This window comes from Somniosus microcephalus, chromosome 17, assembly GCF_052327205.1.
Source record: "Somniosus microcephalus isolate GS21.2 chromosome 17, FLI_Smic_1.0, whole genome shotgun sequence".
Taxonomy (NCBI): Eukaryota; Metazoa; Chordata; class Chondrichthyes; order Squaliformes; family Somniosidae; genus Somniosus; species Somniosus microcephalus.
In genome coordinates this window covers 55,454,470-55,476,480 of record NC_141003.1, presented here as the reverse complement: position 1 = coordinate 55,476,480, position 22,011 = coordinate 55,454,470, and the positions used below count along the sequence as shown (strand labels likewise).

General features: G+C 45.8%; 1 protein-coding gene across 1 annotated transcript in view; it reads right to left on the bottom strand.

The window, feature by feature from the left end:
- LOC147105731 (guanine nucleotide-binding protein G(t) subunit alpha-3-like) overlaps window positions 1–21,143 on the bottom strand; it is an 85,615-nt gene extending 64,472 nt beyond the window's left edge. The window contains exon 1 of the mRNA XM_086010370.1: window positions 20,527–21,143. Coding sequence (XP_085866496.1) covers window positions 20,527–20,668 — 142 coding nt within the window. The 5' untranslated portion in view covers window positions 20,669–21,143. The remainder of the gene's footprint in view (window positions 1–20,526) is intronic.
- Between the last annotated feature and the right edge of the window lie 868 nt (window positions 21,144–22,011).

The window sequence follows — 22,011 nt, the reverse complement described above, 5'->3', positions numbered from 1 at the left end:
AGTGCTGAATGTGCAAGTGATTTTCATGACAGTCCCATAGCTGCTGGATGAGGGCTGGGCATTAGGGCTTGCAGGTCCCTTTGCCCATAAACTGAGGTGCACATGCAGGGATGAGGAGGACACTGGAAAGGGTACTCACCCTGACAACCCGAGTGAGGTCGTTGAACTTTTTCCGGCATTGCACAGGAGTCCTGGCAACCACGCTGTTGGAGGTCACCCTGTTTGACACCTCCCTCCAGGCTTTCCGATAGGCGCTGGGCAGCGGCCTCCTGCCACCTTCAGGGAACAGAACATGGCGCCTGCGCTTCACTGCGCCAACCAGCACCCTCAGGTCGCCGTCGCTGAAGCGCTGCGCTCTCTCCCTGGCCTTCTCCATAGTCCTGGGCGTTGCACAGATGAAGCAGCAGTGGTCAGGCCTTGCTTCAGGGCTGCAGTGTGCAGGGCGTGGCAGGCAAACAAATCCACCCTCCCCCTTTAAGAGCTGACCGGCGCCAGAGTGTCTGCCGTCAATCAGCAACTCGCCGCACCTGCACTGCGCCCGCCCTCGGGGGTATCGCCCCGGGCCGCCGGCTTAGCGCCTAATGATAGTCGTGCATCGCCTGTTTTAGCGCAGCAGCAACCTCTTGGGGCGATGCCACGGAATATCGGCGAAGGTGGCGCGAAGTTGCGCCGGGCGCAAACTTTAGCGGCCGCCCAGCTGTCGCGCCCCAAATGTGGCTATACTGAATTTCTAGGCCCTGGTCTTTCAGATATTTTGGACTCTCAGATCAGGTTAAACTTGATCACTCTGTGGTTGCTGGCTTCCAATCACTGCACGTTTCTAGGTCTTGGGCTTTATGAATACCAATGCTAAACTGCTGGAAAACTAGAGGAACCTTCTGCCTCTAATGTTTATAGGGGAGAGTTTCTGCTTTGGTGCACCTGATAAATCAGAGGCCAGTGCGCTGTACTTGACTGAAATTAACTGGCAAGCACCATAACAACTGGTATCATCACAGCAACCAATTATGTATGTGCTGTGACTGCCAAATATGAACGGCTTTCCACTTCTCATCCAGGTTTATATCTAGAATTGTATTTGCAGTAATCGTGAGGATGTAACTGATTGTTTAACCACACTTGTGCTAAGAGCTGGCCAGCCCTTTCAGAATTCTTTCTAGTAGTGGTTCTCTTGTTTCAACTGAAGTGTTCATGTGGTAGGATTATGGGAGAAGAGTACAATCCATCACTTCAGAGCATTGCATGCCAAGTGTCCTGATGAATGGCAGACAAACACAACATCTAGGTTGTTCCTTCTGAAATACTCAGTTGCACAAGCTAGCTCTTTGGAAAACATAGATTGTCATCTGGGCTGCCATTGACAGTGATGGTAACAGCTTCATTTCATCACTAGGAATATGGATATAACCTTTTGAAGGATGTACTGGCCGCGCTAGACGTGCTCCTATCTAGTTATCCAGCAAGTTAAACACTTATTCAAAGTAATTCCTCGTGAAGCCGTTTGCTGTTTTGAAGCTTTACTTGAACAAATTTGTGAAAAGATATTGCGCTTGGCCTAACATATGAAATCAGATTACATTGGATTGAGGATGGAACCCCTCATGGCAGATTCTCCATTACTCAAGTCAGGTTCTTCCTGGAATTCTACTTCCTGGGATTCTGCTTCCTGAGTCACACAGGAAAAAAGGTAGAAAGGTCAAATGACCTCTCACAGGAAGAAAGGCCAAATGACCTCTGTTTCATACAAACTGCTAACACGATAACCACCACCAGAGGGTGCTATCTGCATATAAAATGGTTCATCAGTCCAGAACATCACTGCTATACAATAGCTACCACCAGAGGGTGCTATCTGCATGTAAAATGTCCAGAACAAAGGATCCTTTTGCCTTCAGAGCATTGAAGTCATATGAATAGCAGTGAACAGGGGAGGAGTCATGCTTGCCTGGTTTCATGGCAAAATACATTGGGCAGGATTTTAACTCAGGTGCGGGATGGTGTCGTGTTATCCGAATTTCGTGTTTCCCACACGAATCTAAATAGATGTGGGAGATTGATGCAATTTTAACTTAAGTGGCCAATTGATTTCCAATGAGTGGGAAGCCTTTGCAAATGGGTTTCTCATGACTGAAAGTCCCCTCCGATGATGTCATCATTGCTGCTGCATTTAAGGTCCACAGCAAGCCTTGCTTCTTCTGCAGGATTCCAAGCTTTCTTCATTTGATGTAAGAGGGACCTGCAGGAAAAATGATAAGCGGGAGGCCCAGATCAGCTCCTCGTTTCGACGAGGTGGCCCTGCAGGCATTGCTGGATGGGGCTAGGGCCAACAGGGAGGTGCTCTACCCTTCCTCAGGGAGGAAGAAGCCTCCCAAGCAGACTAAGGCAGTGTGGATGCAGGTGGCTAAGGAGGTTAACTCCTTGGGAGTCACATGGCGAACCTGGATTCTGTGCAGGAATTTCCCATCACCCTCAATCTGACCCCCATTGCCTTTCCTCACCAGCACTCAGCTTTAGCAATCTCTTCCTCCACATCCCACTTGACACTGACATCCATGCACCCTTACCCATTCCCTCTCTCTTTATGCTCAAGTTCACATGACTATTCGACTATGCAGCCCTCACACTCCCTATCACTCTGATGCTTTGAAAACAACTGACAACACACAGGGAGGGCCCTTGGTCTTGCCACCTCACTCCATCTTTGTCTCCTTCTAAGTATCTATGCTATGCAATCTCTAGACTCACTCCTTCATTCTCACTCAACCTCCACTTGTCTCCCTCATTGCAGGAAAAGAGAGCTCACAACAAAAGAGAGTGAGTGAGGACAGGAGGAGGGACAGCCTCTATAGTGCACCTGACCCTCTGGGAGGAGGTGGCACTTGAAATAGTGGGACTGGAGGATGATGCGCATGTGGGGGAACGGACAGACGGGCACAACACAGCAAGCTGGTGACAGAAAAGTTTCCCATCTCTCTCTTTGACATTGCATGAGTCGCTGATAATGATTGGGAAGCTCTAACAGATGGACGTATGAGCATCTGCAAAAAGCAATGTGCATGTAGCCTTGGCATCACATCTCTGACTCTTTCCTTTACTCCCCCACAAGTCCATCACAAGCATCCGTCCCCCCTAGCCAGGAAGCAGCCAGACTCCTCAGAGGAAGCTGCAGCCTCTGAGGGTGCAGCGTCACCAGAAATCTGCATACCCAGCACCAGCGCAGACATTCACACCTCGGTGGGACCTTCGGGACATAGAGTAGTATTGTCACCTGGTGTATCACAGCTCACAAGTGAGCATCAGCAGATTGTGGAGACAGGGACAACAGCGGAGAGTCCTAGTCGGAGGGTGCAGGACTCTGCCAGCTCGGCTCAGCAGCATGTCGACCCTCTGCTTCTGGGTCCATCCATGAGATCAGCGGTGATGGAACTCCAGGAACAGATGCAGGAGTCTCTGACAGGTTTTGTCTCTAGGGTCGCTGCGAGTGTGGAGTGAATGGAGGAGTCCATAGCGAACACGAGCAGATCCTTTGTGGAATCATTGGTGCATGAACGCATCAACACGGAAAGGATGGCAACCTCCGTGGAAAGGATGGCTATCGTAGAGGAGAGGATGGCTATGGTAGAGGAGAGGATGGCTATGGCCATGGAGGAGCTTAGTCGCCAGGGTATGGAAAACATGGTCATTGTTCAGAATAGAATGACATCTCTTGAGAAGCGATGGGCATCTATTGAACAGAGAAACCAGACCTTCATGGAAGTCCTTCTGAGTAGGACTGCCATTGCAGATACGGGTCCCCATGGCCCCCCTGATGTGCAGCAAGGTGCTCTCCAGCCACTTGCAGGCGCTGTGGGGGACCTGACCCATGAGAGGGAGGTTGGTGGCAGACCTCAAGGAAGTGGGGACTCCTCTCCAAGCGCTCACACTTCCATGCCACTGCAGAGCCCTCGTTCAGAGCCCCACCGGAGTCCACACCCAAGTGAGATAGGCGTCTCAACCCCTGCACAGCTGCAGGAGCAGCAGACTGTTGACGAGCCCTCACAGGCTCGCCACCCCAGAGGACGCCCACCAAAGGTGTCGAGACAGGAGCAGCAGCAAAGTGAGCAAGGGGCCTCCACATCTGCTGAAGCCACAGGGGAGGCACCACGTAGGAGCATGCATAAGAGGAAAATTCTGCACAAATAGTCACAAGGGTAGTCACTTGGGTGCAATTTTGTGTTTATTGCAAAAATGCCATCACTTCGTTATTGTCCATAAAAATTCTGATGGCAAATGTTGCAGTTGTATCATCTGTCATTTCGCTAGTGGGACTTCCACATTGAGGGCTTAGGCATACTTGCAACTGTCAGTATGGTGGTCAGAGTGCTAGGAATCCTCTGGTTCTTGGCCATTGTCAATGCTCTGGTAAGAAGCTGAGAGACAAAAGTGTTTGTTTGACTAGGCTAAGCAAATCTGGCCAGGATGAGTGCATTCCTTGCATCCCAGGCAGCAATGTTCTCGCGTAATGCTGCCTCTGCATCGGGGCAGAGGGTTTTCATAACTAATAATAAGAAATGTAATTAATTATATAGAATGGGTAAGCTGGTGATGTGTTACTGCTGTGAAATGTGGGAGCCGGTGGACCCCATTGAGGCTCATGGTGATTACATTTGCGACAAGTGTTTGCTGCTAGAGGAACTCCGGCACCGTGTTGATGTGCTCGAGACCGAGCTTCAGACACTGCGACACATCAGGGAGGGGGAAAAGTACCTGGACTCTATGTTTCAGGAGGTAGTCACACCTATGAAATTAATTAATTCAGATGTAGTCCGTGGTCAGGGACAGGACGGTGTGACTATGAGTGAGGCAGGTACGGGGATCCAGGAGGTAGTGTTGGAGGAGCCGCAGCCCTTGCTCTTGTCAAACAGGTTCGAGGTTCTTACTCCCTGTGGGGGCGGGAGCAGGGACTGCAGGGAGGATGAGCAACCTGGCCACAGCACCGTGGAGCAGGGGGCCATTCAAGTGGGGGGAGTAAAAAGAAATGTTGTAGTCGTAGGGGATAGTATCATTAGGGGGATAGATAGGGTTCTTTGCAGCCGAGAGCGGGAGTCCCAAAGGCTGTGTTGCCTGCCCAGTGCTAGGGTTAAAGACATCGCTTCTGGGCTGGAGCGAAACTTGGAGTGGGAGGGGGAGGATCCAGTTGTCGTGGTCCATGTTGGTACCAACGACTTAGATAAGACAAGGAAGAAGGTTCTGTTAAAGAAGTATGAGCAGCTAGGGGTCAAATTAAAAAACAGAACCTCAAGGGTAATAATCTCTGGATTGTTACCTGAGCCACGAGCGAATTTGGCTAGGATAAATAAAATTAGAGAGTTAAATGCGTGGCTCAAAGACTGGTGTGGGAGAAATGGGTTTTGCTTCTTGGGACACTGGCACCAGTACTGGGACAGGAGAGAGCTGTTCCGTTGGGACGGACTTCACTTGGCCAGTGCTGGGACTAGAATCCTGGCGAATCATATAACTAGGGCTGTAGAGAGGGCTTTAAACTAATTAGTGGGGGGGGGAGGTTTCCAGAGAGCAAACAATAAAAATGACAACGGAGAAGGTCATAAACCTAGGTAGCAGTGGGGGAATTAAAAACCAGAGAGTGTCAGGAAGGGACAGAATGTATGGAGTAAAAAGTAAAGTAGTAAAAAGGGAAAAAGCAGGAACTAAGTGTCACAAAACATATTTGAAAGTTCTTTATCTGAATGCACGTAGCATTCGTAACAAAATGGACGAGTTGACGGCACAAATAACTACATATGGGTATGATCTTGTGGCCATTACAGAAACATGGCTGCAGGGTGACCATGACTGGGAATTAAACATATGAGGGTATTTAACAATCAGGAAGGACAGGCAGGAAGGGGAGGTGGGGTGCCTATGTTAATAAAGGAAGGAATCACTGCAATACAGAGAAATTATATTGGGTCAAAGGATCAGGATAATGAAACAGTTTGGGTGGAGATAAGGAATAATAAGGGGAAAAAACACTGGTGGGCGTAGTCTATAGGCCTCCTAACAGTAGCAACTCTGTTGGACGGAGTATTAATCAGGAAATAGTTGGGGCTTGTAATAAGGGAACAGCTATAATTATGGGGGATTTTAACTTTCATATTAACTGGACAAATCAAATTGGGCAGGGCAGCCTTGAGGAAGAGTTCATTGAGTGTATTAGGGATGGGTTTCTTGAGCAGTATGTAACTGAACCAACCAGGGGGCAAGTAACCTTAGATCTGGTCCTGTTTAATGAGACAGGATTAATTAAAAATGTCCTAGTAAAGGATTCCCTTGGAATGAGTGACCATAACATGGTTGAATTCCATATTCAATTAGAGGGTGAGAAGGTTGGATCTCAAACAAATGTACTGAGCTTGAATAAAGGAGACTATGAATGTATGAGAGCGGAATTGATTAGAGTGGACTGTGAAAATAGATTAAAGGGTAAGACGATACATGATCAGTGGTGTACATTCAAGGAGTTGTTTTACAACTTTCAAAAAAAATAAATTCCACTGAGGAAAAAAGGGTGTAAAAGAAAAGACAGCCATCCATGGCTGAGTAAAGTAATAAAGGATAGTATCCGGCTAAAAACAAGGGCATATAAGGTAGCCAAATCTAGTGGGAGGATAGAAGATTGGGAAGTCTTTAAAAGACAGCAAAAAATAACTAAAAGATTGATTAAGAAAGGGAAGATAGATTATGAAAGTAAATTAGCAAAAGATATAAAAACAGATAGCAAGAGTTTCTATCGTTATATAAAAAGAAAAAGGGTGGCTAAAGTAAATGTTGGTCCCTTAGAGGATGAGACAGGGAAATTAATGGTGGGAAACATGGAGATGGCAAAAACGCTGAACAAATATTTTGTATCAGTCTTTACAGTAGAGGACACTAAGAATATCCCAACACTGGACAAACAGGGGGCTCTGGGGGGGAGGAGCTAAATACGATTAAAATCATTAAGGAAGTGGTACTCGGTAAAATAATGGGACTTAAGGCGGATAAATCCCCTGGACCTGATGGCTTCCATCCTAGGGTCTTGAGGGAAGTGGCGGAAGGGATTGTGGATGCATTGGTAATAATTTTCCAAAACTCCCTGGACTCAGCAAAGGTCCCGGCAGATTGGAAAACTGTTAATGTAACACCCTTATTTAAAAAGGGTAGTAGACAGAAGGCTGTAAACTATAAACCAGTTAGCCTAACATCTGTGGTTGGTAAAATTTTAGAGTCCATTATTAAGGAGACAGTAACGGGACATTTGGATAAACATAATTTAATAGGACAAAGTCAGCATGGTTTTACGAAGGGGAAGTCATGTTTGACAAATTTGCTTGAGTTCTTTGAGGACGTAACATACAGGGTGGATAAAGGGGAACCAGTAGACGTAGTGTATTTAGACTTCCAAAAGGCATTTGACAAGGTGCCACATAAAAGATTATTGCTCAGGATAAAAAATCACGGGATTGGGGGTAATATTCTGGCATGGGTGGAGGATTGGCTATCTAATAGAAAGCAGAGAGTTGGGATAAATGGTTCATTCTCAGACTGGCAATCAGTAACTAGTGGTGTTCCGCAGGGGTTAGTGCTGGGACCCCCAACTCTTTACAATTTATATTAACGATTTGGAGGAAGGGACCGAGTGTAACATATCAAAGTTTGCAGATGATACAAAGATGGGAGGGAAAGTAGTGAGTAAGGTGGACATAAAAAACCTGCAAAGGGACATAGACAGGCTAAGTAAGTGGGCAGAGATTTGGCAGATGGAATATAATACTGGAAAGTATGAGGTTATGCACTTTGGCAGGAAAAATCATAGAGCAAGTTATTATCTTAATGGCAAGAAACTGGAAAGTACTGCAGTACAAAGGGATCTGGGGGTCCTGGTGCACGAAACACAAAAAGTTAGTATGCAGGTGCAGCAGGTGATCAAGAAGGCCAATGGAATGTTGGCTTTTATTGCCAGGGGGATGGAATATAAAAACAGGGAGGTATTGCTGCAGTTGTACAAGGTATTGGTGAGACCACACCTGGAATACTGCATACAGTTTTGGTGTCCATACTTAAGAAAAGACATACTTGCTCTCAAGGCAGTACAAAGAAGGTTCACTCGGTTAATCCCGGGGAATGAGGGGGTTGATATATGAGGAGAGGTTGAGTAGATTGGGACTCTACTCATTGGAGTTCAGAAGAATGAGAGGCGATCTTATTGAAACATATAAGATTGTGAAGGGGCTTGATCGGGTGAATGCGGTGAGGATGTTTCCAATGATGGGTGAAACTAGAACTGGGGGGCATAATCTTAGGATAAGGGGCTGCTCGTTCAAAACTGAAATGAGGAGAAACTTCTTCACTCAGAGGGTGGTAGGTCTGTGGAATTTGCCGCCCCAGAGAGCTGTGGAAGCTACATCATTAAATAAATTTAAAACAGAAATCGACAGTTTCCTAGAAGTAAGGGGAATTAGGGGTTACGGGGAGCAGGTAGGAAATCGGACATGAGTCCAGGTTCGGATCGGTTATGGCCCTGTGGGTGGCGGAGCGGGCCCATGTAGCCTGGTCCTACTCCTCCTACTTGTGTTCTAATTCTGTGTTAGATTTCAGGAGATGGTTCTATTCACAGGGATTAGTGGAGACCTCGGGAACAGGCTGCCAGCTAGGAGTCCTTCAAGAGTAAATTGGGCCTGTTCCTGGCTGGGGTGGAGATCACCTCTTACAGAAGGTAAGTACTGCAGGAAATACAGGGACAGAGTGATCTCCTGGATGAGTTTCGATCGCCTAGATGGGTCGGAGAGGAATTTCCCAGATTTTTTCTCCCAAATTGGCCATTGGGTTTTTTATCTGGTTTTTCGCCTCTCCCGGGAGATCACATGGGTTCGGGTGGGATGGAGAGTGAAAGTAGATTTGAGGTTAGGATCAGATCAGCCATGATCTTATTGAATGGCGGAGCAGGCTCGAGGGGCCGATTGGCCTACTCCTGCTCCTATTTCTTATGTTCTTATGTTCGTCTTCCTCTTCCTCTTCTTCTGAGGAGGAGGATATGTGAGGAGCCACTTGGTCCTCAGCAATCTGCAAGCCACGACGCTGTGCCATGTTGTGAAGTGCACAGCAAACCACGACGATTCTGGAGACCCTGGCTGCTGAGTACTGCAGGGCTCCACCTGATCTATCCAGGCATCTGAATCGCATCTTCAGCAAACTGATGGTTTGCTCGATTAAGGCTCTGGTGGACATGTGGCTGGAGTTGTAGCTCTCCTCAGCTTCGTTGGATGGTCTCCTCAACGGCGTCATTAGCCATGTCCTCAGGGGATAGCCCTTGTCTCCAAGTAGCCATCCGTTAAGTTGGTCTGGCGGACTGAATAGCGGAGGCACACTAGACTGTAGTATGAAGGAGTCATGGCAACTGCCAGGGTACATGGCACAAACATGCAAAATTTCCTTCTTGTGGTCACACACCAGCTGAACGTTAAGGGAGTGGAAGCCCTTGCGGTTGACAAAAATACCTGGATTGTGATGGGGTGCCTTAAGGGCCACATGTGTGCAGTCAACGATGCCCTGCACCCTTGGAAAGCCTGCCAGGTGAGCTAATCCAACCACTCGTGCCGTGATACTTGCTCGATCCTTGGTGAAATGGATGTGATTGTGCGCGAGGGCCAAGAGGGCATCGGTTACCTGCGTGATGCAAGTGTGTGTGGCCACCTGGGAGATGCCGCTGATGTCTGCTGCTGATCCCTGGAATGAGCCGGAGGCAAAAAAGTTGAGTGCGGTGGTGACTTTGACGGCCACTGGTAATGCTTGTCCACCTGGTCCTCTGGGCAGCAGGTCTTGCTGTAGCATTGCGCAGATGTCACTCACTACCTTTCGCGAAAGTCGGAGCCGCCTTTGGCACTGCTGCTCAGACATGTTGAGATAGCTGACCCTGTGTCTGTAGACCCTGTTTGGGGGCTATCTCCTGTGCCGACGGGCTTCCAGCCGCTGGCCCCTTCTGGCCTGTGCAGCCTCAGGTGGGTGAGCAGCAGCCTGGCACTCCTGCTGCTGCTGCTGTTGTTCTTGGTTCTGCTGCTGCTGCGGCTGGTGCTCGAGCTCTTCTAATGCCCAGATGGGAAGGAAATAAATGGCTCCCATGCTTCTGGTACATGCCTCCGTTGAGGAAGCGTTGAGTGAAGGTGGCGAGAGGGGTTTCCCAGGAGGTCACAATGGAAATGGGTGTGAGGCACCAACCTTCCACAGGTGTGGTTAAGCCTTCTAAAAGTTTCCCCAGACCTGAGACCACTAAGTCCTGCCACCTGCAAATCATGGCTGATCAAATCTCCTCTTTAATGGTTGACCTGCAGTTGATAGTCAGCAATCCAATAGTGCTCCCGCCAGGTTTCACATTTGTGTTTCCCACCAGGCGTGTTTTACGTGGGAAAAGGGTTAAATTTGCAAGGGCCTTTTAAAATAGGATTATAGAGGCCATTTGGTAGTTGTTAAGGGCCTTAATGACCAGTCCTGCCTGTTGGATGCGGGACGGAGTCAGGACCATCAGACACGCCTGAGTTAAAATTGCTCGGAGTCGGGAACCAGGTGGGCGGGGGGGGGGGGGGGGGGGGGTGGTGGTGGTGGTCCCGCACGCCAGTTTTTGTTATTTTAACCCCCGCCCGACTCAAAGCCCACCTCCACGGCTCAATGAAAATAGAGCCCATTAGGTCTATAATCTCTGGATCCTAAAACACGAGTAACACCCAATTGTTCAGTTGCAATGCAAATATTTACCTGGCTACAGGCAATAATCTCAGTGCTATATTCTACCTTCAAAGATATGCAGAGATGGAACGGTAATGATCAATTTTATGATGTACAAAGATCACCATTTTACAATATTGGGATGTCGAATCTGATACAATAAAGTTGTCATTTGTAATGTATGTAATGTATATATATATATACACCTTAAGGGAGAGAACTACTTTTTACAGCTCCTGTATACTGTAGTACCGGCAGTGACCACACCTGTATATAAACCCTGAGTAGTGATCTGTACAATTAGTTCTAGAGTAACACTCATTCAGTAAACACCTGTTGATCGTTCCCTGCAGTCTGTTGTCTGATTATTGAAGGACACAACATTAAGATACACGGATATAACATTGGCGACGATGCAGATTCGAACCTACCTGCAACTCTGCATCACCTCCCAGGGATTCGCTCCTGGAGAACAGTGGAAGGAGGTCGAGTCCAGAAGCACGGGCATCGACCACGGGCAACTGCCCAGTCATCCAGCGGAGATTTGAGCATCGCAGGGGAGGCTGTCGAGAGCCAGGCTTGGCTTTCCAGTCACGGTGGTCCAGCGAAACGGGCTGGCAACAGGTACTGCGCAGACCCTTCCCGGACAGCGGCGGCTAGAGCCGACCGAGCGGCACAGAAAAATGCCGAGCAGCGTCGACGGGGGAGAGAGAAAGAGCAGAGCGCACAGGGCGCAGCCGGTGTTCAGGACCGAGCGGCGTCAACGGGGAGAGAGACGAGAGAGAGCAGAGCGCAGCGGTGTTCAAGGGCCGAGCAGCGTCAACGGGGGAGAGAGGCGCGCAGGAAAACGCAAGGCGCTGCCATTGCCACGAGGACCGCAGAGAGCGGCATTGGCAGCAGCGCAGGAGCAGCGCACGAAACCCACAGGGTGTCGCCATTTGCCACGAGGACCGCCGAGAGTGGCGTTGGCAGCAGCGCGGGAGACGCCATTTTAAGCCGCAGCGGGGAAGAAAGGAAAGTGCGGGAGACGCCATTTTAAGCCAGTCTAACCACACCCAAAAATGCTGAAGAGTGGCAGTATCACAGCGTTCGACAATGAAGTCGAAGATTGGACGACATATGTCGAACGCATAGAAGTATACTGCAAGGCGAATGAAGTGCCAGATGACAAGAAAGCGCTGGTATTGTTGAATTCAATGGGTGCAAAAACGTATGGCTTACTACGAAACCTAGTAACCCCAGAGAAGCCAGTAGAAAAGGATTTTGAAAACATAGTGTCAATCCTACAGGACCAATTAAACCCCACACCGCTGCTGATAGCAGAATGATTTAAGTTTCACAAAAGGAACCAGCATAAAGATGAAAGTAATGCTGAGTATTTAACGGAACTGCGCAAGCTATCGAAACACTGCCAGTTTGGAACGGGACTAGCAGATACTTTAAGGGACAAGTTTGTGTGTGGGCTTCAAAGTGAAGGAACCCAGAAACGGCTTCTATCAGAAAAGGATCTTACGCTGGACAAGGCTTTCAGCATTGCAGTATCACACGAAGCAGCAGCACAGGGCGCTGCAGAGATACAACGGAGACCGCAAGAATATGGCACAAATGAAATGTCATACGGAACAGTGAAGTGCTATCGCTGCAGCAGAACAGCACACGACCATAATGATTGCTGGTTCAAGGACAAAGTGTGCAGACAGTGTGGAAAAGTAGGACACATAGCAAGAGTCTGCAGGTCGGGAAAGAAAACCAGCAGCAAGAAATCTCCACAGGAGAAGTACAAGAAGGTACATAAGGTGACGGAGAGTAGTTCAGACGAACAGAAGAGTGATACAGACTCCAGAAGCAAGGAGCTGGGTTGTCTGAAACTACATAATGTGATCAAAACGGAGGATCACCAAACTATCTAGGTCACGCTCAAGATAGCAGGAGTCCAAGTGAAAATGGAATTGGACACAGGATCAGCCCTAACAGTCATAAACCGAAGGGACTACAAGCGGCTATTCTCACATATACCCTTGAGAGATACAAAGATTGTCTTGAAGACGTACATGGGGCAAAAAGTCTACCCCAAAGGAAAAATAAGGGTGAACGTTATATATAACGGCAAGGAAACACCAAAAATGGACCTATATGTATTGCCAGATGGAGGACCACCACTACTAGGACGTGAATGGATCCGGAAGATACAGCTAGATTGGCATTCCATACAAGCACTGACTGTAGATGCCAAAAAGGATGACGATGTCACACCTGGACGACTATCAAAAATGCTAACTGACGCACAAGAAGTGTTCCAGCAGGGACTCGGAACACTAAAAGGCATAACAGCGACGATCAAAATAGAGGAAAATGCAAGCCCAAAGTTTTTTAAGGCCAGGTACCTTATGCGATCCGCCCATCCGTCGAAGCAGAGCTGGAAGGTTTGGAACGTTCAGCAGTACTGTCCAAAGTGGACTGGAGCGAGTGGGCTACACCCATCGTTCCTGTAATCAAGAGGTCGTTGAGTAATACGCCTGGGGAACCAAAGAAGGTTCGCATCTGTGGGGACTTTAAGGTGACAGTGAACCCAGTCCTTCACACTGTACCATATCCGCTTCCGCGGATTGAAGATATTTTTGCCTCGCTATCTGGAGGGAAACGCTTCACTAAGATTGATCTGGCCCAGGCGTACCTGCAAATGGAGGTAGAAGAAGCCTCGAAACAGTACCTCACGATCAACACTCATAAAGGTCTCTACCAATACAACCGGCTGGTGTTCGGGGTAGCATCAGCTCTGGCTATTTGGCAAAGGGCAATGGAACAAGTCCTGCAAGGGATTCCAGGGACCCAGTGTTATTTGGACGACATCCTGGTCACGGGCGAAAATGACAGTGCTCACCTCGCCAACCTGGAGCAGGTGCTCACTAGATTGAAGGAATATGGGCTCCGAGCTAATCGCCACAAATGCGAGTTTTTCCAGAAGCAGATCTCGTATTGTGGCCACGTTATTGATAAAGAGGGGTTACATAAGTCCCCTGAAAAGATTGAGGCAGTAGTCAAGGCTCCAGCACCAGAAAATGTGTCACAACTGAGGTCGTTCCTCGGGCTGGTGAACTACTACCATAAGTTCTTGCCGAATTTGTCTACCGTACTACACCCACTGAACACCCTACTGCAAACGGGGGTACCATGGAAGTGGAGTGACGAATGTAAATGAGCTTTTCAGAAGAGCAAAGCATTGATCACATCAAAAGAGGTGTTGGCTCATTTCAACCCAGCACTACCAATTCGGTTGGCGTGTGATGCATCACCCTATGGCATTGGAGCGGTGCTGTTGCACAAATTCCCGGACGGCTCAGAGAGGCCAGTAGCCTTTGCGTCTCGGTCACTAACCTCAGCCGAGCGTAACTACGCCCAGATTGACAGGGAGGCCCTCAGCCTAGTGTGGGGAGTGAAAAAGTTCAATCATTATCTGCACGGGCAGAAGTTCACCATGCTGACTGACCACCAACCACTTGTCTCCATCTTTAATCCAAAGAAGGGCATTCCAGTGATGACTGCACAACAGCCACGAAGATGGTCCCTTTTTCTAGGGGCGCACCAATATGAAATCGAGTATAAGGGCACGAAACAGCATGGAAACACTGATGGGCTATCACGCCTGCCACTGCCTACTGCGGAGGAAGCACCAGCAGTGGATCCTGTCGATATATTTCATTCAACTATAATTGAATGCTTGCCAGTAACTAACGCTGGTATAGAGAAGGAGACCCGAAATGACCCGACACTGTCTCGGGTATATGATTTGACGGTGAAGGGATGGCCAGCACATGGCGACTCACTGTTGCCAGCATTCTCATCCAGAAGAGAACAGCTGTCAGTATGCCAGGGGACCTTGATGTGTGGATCCCGAGTGGTAATTCCGCCCAAGTTAAGGGAGAGAGTGCTCAATGAGCTTCATGAAGGTCATCTGGGAGGGGTGAAAATGAAAAGCCTTGCTAGGGCTTATGTGTGGTGGCCAGGGATCGATCAGCAAATCGAGGACCTGACAAAGAGCTGCTCAGGATGCCAGAAGGTCCAAAATGCACCACCACATGCCCCTCTACACCCATGGGAGTGGCCCTCATCTCCATGGCAACGGGTGCATATTGATTTTGCTGGTCCATTCATGGACTCAATGTTTTTATTAGCCGTGGATGCGCACTCGAAATGGCCTGAGGTGATCAAAATGTCCTCCACCACCACGGAGAAAACTATTGCAGTCCTACGGACCATTTTTGCCAGGAACGGCTTGCCAGAGCAGATTTGCTCTGATAACGGACCACAGTTTGTGTCCGAAGAGTTTCGAAGATTTATGAAAAGGAATGGGGTAAGGCATTACACATCCGCCCCGTATCATCCAGCCACAAATGGATTGGCTGAGAGGTTCGTACAAACCTTTAAAAAAGCAGTAAAGGCTATGTGCGATGACGACATTCCATTGCAGCATAAGGTGGACAATTTAATGTTAGCCTACAGAAATGCGACACACGCAGTCACCAACCAGGCCCCGGCCATGATGTTCTTTAACCGAAGGTTGAGATCTCATCTGGATTTGCTCAGACCAAATGTACGAAGAGATGTTGAGAGTAAGCAATTCCAGCACATCAATGAGAAGCCGACAAGGAGCTTCAATGTAGGGCAACCAGTCTTGGCCTGCGACTACTGAACAGAGAAATGGCAACCAGGAACGATATGCACACGGCAGGGGCCACTAATGTACACAGTGGATGTTGGGGAGAACATTGTGAGACGCCATGCTGACCAGATCCTAGAGTCACAGGAACGAGTCAACCCCATGTCTCGGCCATACGTACCTGGTGAGGAACCCGACGTACAGGTCGCATCTACCTCAGAAACAATAGCATTGGAAGCTGATGAATCAACTAACGACAGGGTTCTAGAATCGCCTCCGCACCAAGAGCGAGACACTCGGGAAAGGCGTTATCCAGAAAGAATCAGGAAGCCTCCCCGGAGACTGAATATATGAATGGACTATTTTCATCTAACATTGTATATTAAAAATGTTAATTGTTAAATGAGTATTATGGTACTGTTAATCTAAAAGGGGAGGAATTGTAATGTATATATACCTTAAGGGAGAGAACTACTTTTTACAGCTCCTGTATACTGTAGTACCGGCAGTGACCACACCTGTATATAAACCCTGAGTAGTGATCTGTAAAGTTAGTTCTAGAGTAACCCTCATTCAGTAAACACCTGTTGAATCGTTCCCTGCAGTCTGTTGTCTGATTATTGAAGGACACAACATTAAGATACACGGATATAACATCATTTAGCACTTTTCAAATCAACCAAAACTCGGAAATGTGGTAAACAATGAGGCAGAGAGTAACAGGCTTCAGGAGGACAGACACAGACTGGTAAAATGGGCAGACACATGACAGATGAAACTTAACACAGAGAAGTGTGAAGTGATACATTTTGGCAGGAAGAATGAGGAGAGGTGATATAAACTAAATGGTACAATCCAAATCTTTGAAAGTGGCAGTACAAGTATTCGCAATTTCCTCTAAGTGTCTATTTAAACACGGAAATCCTGAAGTTGCTGTCAGTGATACCCTGCTCCTCCTTAGGGTGTGCTGTTGAAGTCCTCACAGATGGAAATCTTACAAATCACTTGAATTGACGTGAACTTCCATTTTTACGCTCTAATCTTGCTGTAAATAACCCTGAAAAAGTTAAGCTTTGTTGAATGAGGTGTAACCGAGTTTTTAACGATGTACTAAGTCATAATTACTGCTGAACAATCTCTCTGGCTCTGAAAAACTAATTTTATATTTGTGGAATGTCAAATTTCTCCATTATGATGCAAATTCTCAGATTTAAAAAATAATAAAAATGATTAATTTTTTTAAAGTTTGTTTATGATATTTCAGCTTCTTTATTTCGCTCGCTGTAAAATGGTGAAAAATGAATTCCTGGTTTGTTGTCTGAGAATTCTTCAATGTGATTGGCTGCTTAGCCTGCTTGATGACATCACTGTTGCTGGACGCTGGAGATCCCCCATAGGTGACGCCAGAATGAAATTAATGTCGGGAAAGGTGAAATCCACGCCACAGACATCACTAGATCTTTGTGGGCAGCTTTCTTCGAGGTCAGCGGCGAGCGCCAGCACTTCACCGCTGACTGCAAAATCCGGGCCTATATGCCTTTAAAGTATTACCCCACTTCATGCTGGAGGTCCCTTTCTGGTCTGAATAGCATATTTTCACTTCATTATCATTTTCTCTTTATACTAGTCAGATAAAAGTATTCGCAATTTCCTCTAAGTGGGCAGTGTGATGAAAAATTTCTAACAATCTGCAACAATGTTGGGCTTTCTTACCTTATCAATTTACCTGAGCATCTTAAAAGGAACAGGGTAGTTTCAATTTTGTTTAACCTAACACAAGATCTTGGCTTTGTAATAATGCTTTGGGTTAATAGGAATGGAACTTCTGCTGGGGTTTTCCTGACCACCTGGGAGATCACTGCAAAAAAGATTCAAGGTGATTTAATTGCAAACATAAAAAGGCTTGCATTTCTATAGCGCCTTTCACAACCTCAGGACGTCCCAAAGTACTTTACAGCCAATAAAGTACCTTTGAAGTGTAGTCACTGTTGTAATGTAGGAAACACGGCAGTCAATTTGTGCACAGACAATGGATAATGACCAAATATTCTGTTTTTGATGGTGTAGGTTGAGGACACTAGGGATAACTCCCCTGCTCTTCTTCGAACTAGTGCCATGGGATCTTTTACATCCACCTGAGAGAGCAGACGGGGCCTTGGTTTAACATCTCATTTGAAAGACGGCACCTCTGACACTGCAGCACTCCCTCAGTACTACACTGGGGTGTCAGCCTAGATTCCGAGCTCAGGTCTCTGGAGTGGGTCTTGAGCTGGCACCTAAACCTGATGAACACACTCATGTCAAGAGCTTCTTTGAGGAACACAAAATCCCACTTGGTAAACACTTGCTATTGTAGTTTTGGAGAAGACAAACTGCAAGTGGTAATAGATTAAGAGCAAGACGCAATACATTGTAATGAATTTTAAATAAAGAGCACAACATGTATTGTCATAATCTGAGGGGTGAATTTATTTTTTCTTTTACACTGTATCTTGGTTGTAAAATGGAAAAATCCAATAATGAAAAATAACAAATGTACTGTCACAATTCAGTGAAAAAATGACAAGGAAATTACACAGTATGTTGAATATTAGAAGTAATGATCCTAAACACAGCAAAATCAAACAACTCTATTTATAGATTTAGGAATAAGGTGATCAGTGATCAAAATCTTCACTTCCCCTACATGAATGTCAGATCAGTCAGCCAATTTCTTATCTAAATGCAACATCCAGAAGCATTTCTGAAATCAATATTTGTAGTCTACAGAATTAAAGATTGGGAGGGATGCTTTGTAGCTGTGATAATCTTGATTCTCCTTAATATTGTTCACAGCCATGTTTGAAAATAAACTGAACTTTAGAAATGAATCATGAAGTAAAGACTTCAAAGAGCAGCAACATCAAAGGTTGGCTATTTTCACTATAAACAGCTGCCCTGTACTTGTAGTGTAACATGAAAAGTCTTTCGTTTAAGAAATGGCTCAATGCCAATGAGCTGCAGAAAGTTTAACTTCTTCACCACTGTATAACTTTGCACATCATTTCAGTTCATCTGAAAAACAACCATGTGCCACTTTTTGTGAACCAAAACATGCTCTGGAGAGTTACATAACACCGCGACAAAACACAACAGAGGTCATTTTAACTGTGTGCGATAGTGTAAAACGGGTGATAGCGAATCGGCAGCCCATTTCATATCTCTCCCCGTTTTTGTTTCCATTGGAGCCAATGGAATTTATCATTTTAATTGGGGCCAGTCCCCTTCAACATTTTTGAGGATATGTCTTCAACAAAATATATTCCTATCTTCCACATAACAACTGTCCTGCGACTTGAATAACAATAAGAAATGTTGGGCATTCTTATAGAGTCATAGTGGCACAGAAGGAGGCCATTCGGCCCATCGAGTCCATGCCGGCTCTCTGTAGAGCAAACCAGTCAGTCCCATTCCCCCGCTCTATCCCCGTAGCCCTGCAAGTTTATTTCCCTCAAGTGCCTATCCAGTCTCCCCTTGAAAATATTGAGTGTCTCCGCTTCCACCACTTCTGTCGGCAGCGAGTTCTAGATCATCACCACTCACTGTGTAAAAAGGTTTTTCCTCACGTCCCCCCTGTATCTCTTGCCCAAAACCTTAAATCTGTGTCCCCTAGTCCTTGTACTATCAACTAGTGGGAACAGCCTTTCCCCGTCTAGCCTATCCAAACCCGTCATAATCTTGTACACCTCTATCAAATCACCCCTCAACCTCCTTTGCTCTAATGAAAACAAATCCAGCTTCTCCAACCTGTCCTTGTAGCCAAGATCCCCCATCCCCGGAACCATTCTGGTAAATCTCCTCTGCACCCTCTCAAGGGCCTTCACATCCTTCCTAAAGTGTGGTGACCAGAACTGGACGTAATACTCCAGTTGTGGCCTATCTTGTCAGTTTACCTAAGCATCTTAACAGGAACTGGGTAGTTTCAATTCTGTTTAACACGATCTTGGCTTTGTAATATTGCTTTGGGTTCATTGGAATAGAGCTTCTGCTGGGATTTTCCTGACCTCCTGTGAGATCAGTGGAAGCCCTGGAGAAATGGCGTACGCAGCCATTTACATAGTTTCTGCAGGGTTTCCACTGATTTTCCACCCAAGTAATAGCAGGATATCAGGAGTTTTAGAAATTATAGTTTACCCATTTAAATAAATTATCGCACAGCATAATTTCAAAGTCCTTGTTTAATGCTATGACTAGATGCTGGCTGAGTTGGACCAAAATGACCCAGCTTAGTTCTGAAACTATGGCCAAGGTTTATTTTGGTGGATTACACTGGCGGCTCCTGAACCATAGTGCATCACTATTCTTTGCTGAAGTCCTGACAGAAATATAGATCCTAAACTGGGGTGAGTGGCCAACCTCAGTCAGATTTTTGTCTTGACCCAATTCAAACTGGTCAGAAATCAGTGAATTATTTTTCTTGTCATATTTGCAAATTAACTTACACTTTGTTAAGGCATAATTATAGATCTTACTATATCAATAATTTACTGTATAGATTTTTGACCTGGACCTCAAAAGTGCATGTTATGAATGCATTTTCTGCAGTATTAACATAGTGCTGGCTGCCATACAATTTGCCACTTGTGTATAAAGCACTTGAAATCCTGATTCAGCTTCAACAGCTACAAGAAATAACACACAGGTTTATGTAACTCAGTTATGGATAATGTCATCAATGTCAACTATTCATTTCTCAGCCATTTGATTCAAAAATATTATCTTTCAATAGAACTCATTCAAACAACTTTGGTGCCGGCAAGAAGTTGGAGAGCACATAAATCCGGAATACTTTTATTGGTAGGGAATACAAATATCAATCTGTATGTGCAAAGAGATAAGTATTGAAGAATGACCTAGTGTATACAACTGCACTTAAATTCATTAAAACACGAATACTGAATTATATACAAGCAAGCACAGTATTTTGTTTAAAAAAGCTTCTTAAAAATAAATAATTGAATGAATCGCTTGTTCCCACATGCTTCCCCAATGGATTAAGTGTCGTCTTACTTGCTTCATCCTATTATTTTAACCAAAAGGTTGATTACCACAGGGATGGAAAGGAGCACGTTAATCACAGTGTTACTACTCACCAAGCAGTAGAAGCTTCACCACCACAGCTGCCTTTTGCCCTTCCTGCTGTAGTAGTCTGTCGATAGCTTTTGATTTTCTGCTGGCTTCTGACCTTCTGCTGCTGCAGCCGCTGCCCATGGCTGGGCATAAACTGAAGGACATCAACACTCGTGCAGCATTTGGCGAGTGGCTCCAGTATTGTACTGACGGTTCCCCCCCCCGTACTCAATGAAAATGTAATTACAGCAGAACAGAGGCGCCTGTAATGAAATAAAGGAGAATACCCACCACCAAGAGGATGGCCACTTAATCTTACAATTCATGCGCTAGTCAGACAGATTTTAAATTACAGGAAACAAACCACTATTCACTGAATATTCAGTTCAAATAGCTGGAAGACCTCTTATGAAATGCCACAGGTTTAATATAAAAGAGAAATCCACTTTCAGTATGAGGGAATCAGCTATATTTTGATAGGTTTAGTGTGAAATAATGCAGCATTGGAATTTTTTTTTACACAGACCTTTTTTCACATATCGGCAAATATGTACAAAGAATGTCAATTGCATTGAAACACGTCATCAGGTCACTGTAATGAAAATTATACAAAGCTCTTATGACGCTTCACCCTTCTCAGACAGAGAAAAAAAACTTGTCAAAAGGGTTTAGTTAATGCAATGCCCCTTTAATTTGACCAGCAATAAAACAAATGAATTATTGCTTGCATATAAAAAAATTGTGAAAAAACGTAATGGCTGAATGTATGTGGTATTTACTGGAAAACAGTTAGCTCACCCTGTATAAACATTACACAATTGGCAGGGCCAAGCTAACACCAAAATATAAATTGTCTAGGGAAATGACTTTTGGAACTGTGGTTCCTTGATATACAAAAAGGAATTTACCAGCCACTCACATAAAAGGTTTATGACAAATAATAGAAACATAAACAGGAACGAGTTACAATGCAAAGTCACGGTTGCTATTTGGACAATAATATTCACTTTACACAAAATAAACACAGCACAGCATAATGATGAGAATGGATGCTGTATGCCGATTAGTGAAAGAAGAACGGAAAACTTACCGTATCTGCTCAGTTTCAGCCAGAAAGCATTATATATTTTTTGCCCATATTATTTGCTGCTACTTTCGACTTATTGTGACTGCATTATGCTGAAACTGTCTGAATCTGTAGAAAATTTAACATGTATTCAACTACCTGATTGCTCAATGATAGCCCTATAACTAAATGGTAATGTTAAACTAAAAGGTACATTTTTTATTACGTCAGTCCTTTTTCTAAAACTTCGCCTCATAACAAAATACAGGAAACTCTTTTTTATCCGGCACCGATGAGACCGGCGTGGTGCCGGTTGATCAAAAAGTCCGGATTACAGAGATCTTATCATGACTCATGAAGTAACACTGGGCGGCCAGCTGGTGGCGCCGTCCAAGGAGTATAAATACTCGGGCGTGGGCCCAGCTTGCTCAGGATGTTTCTG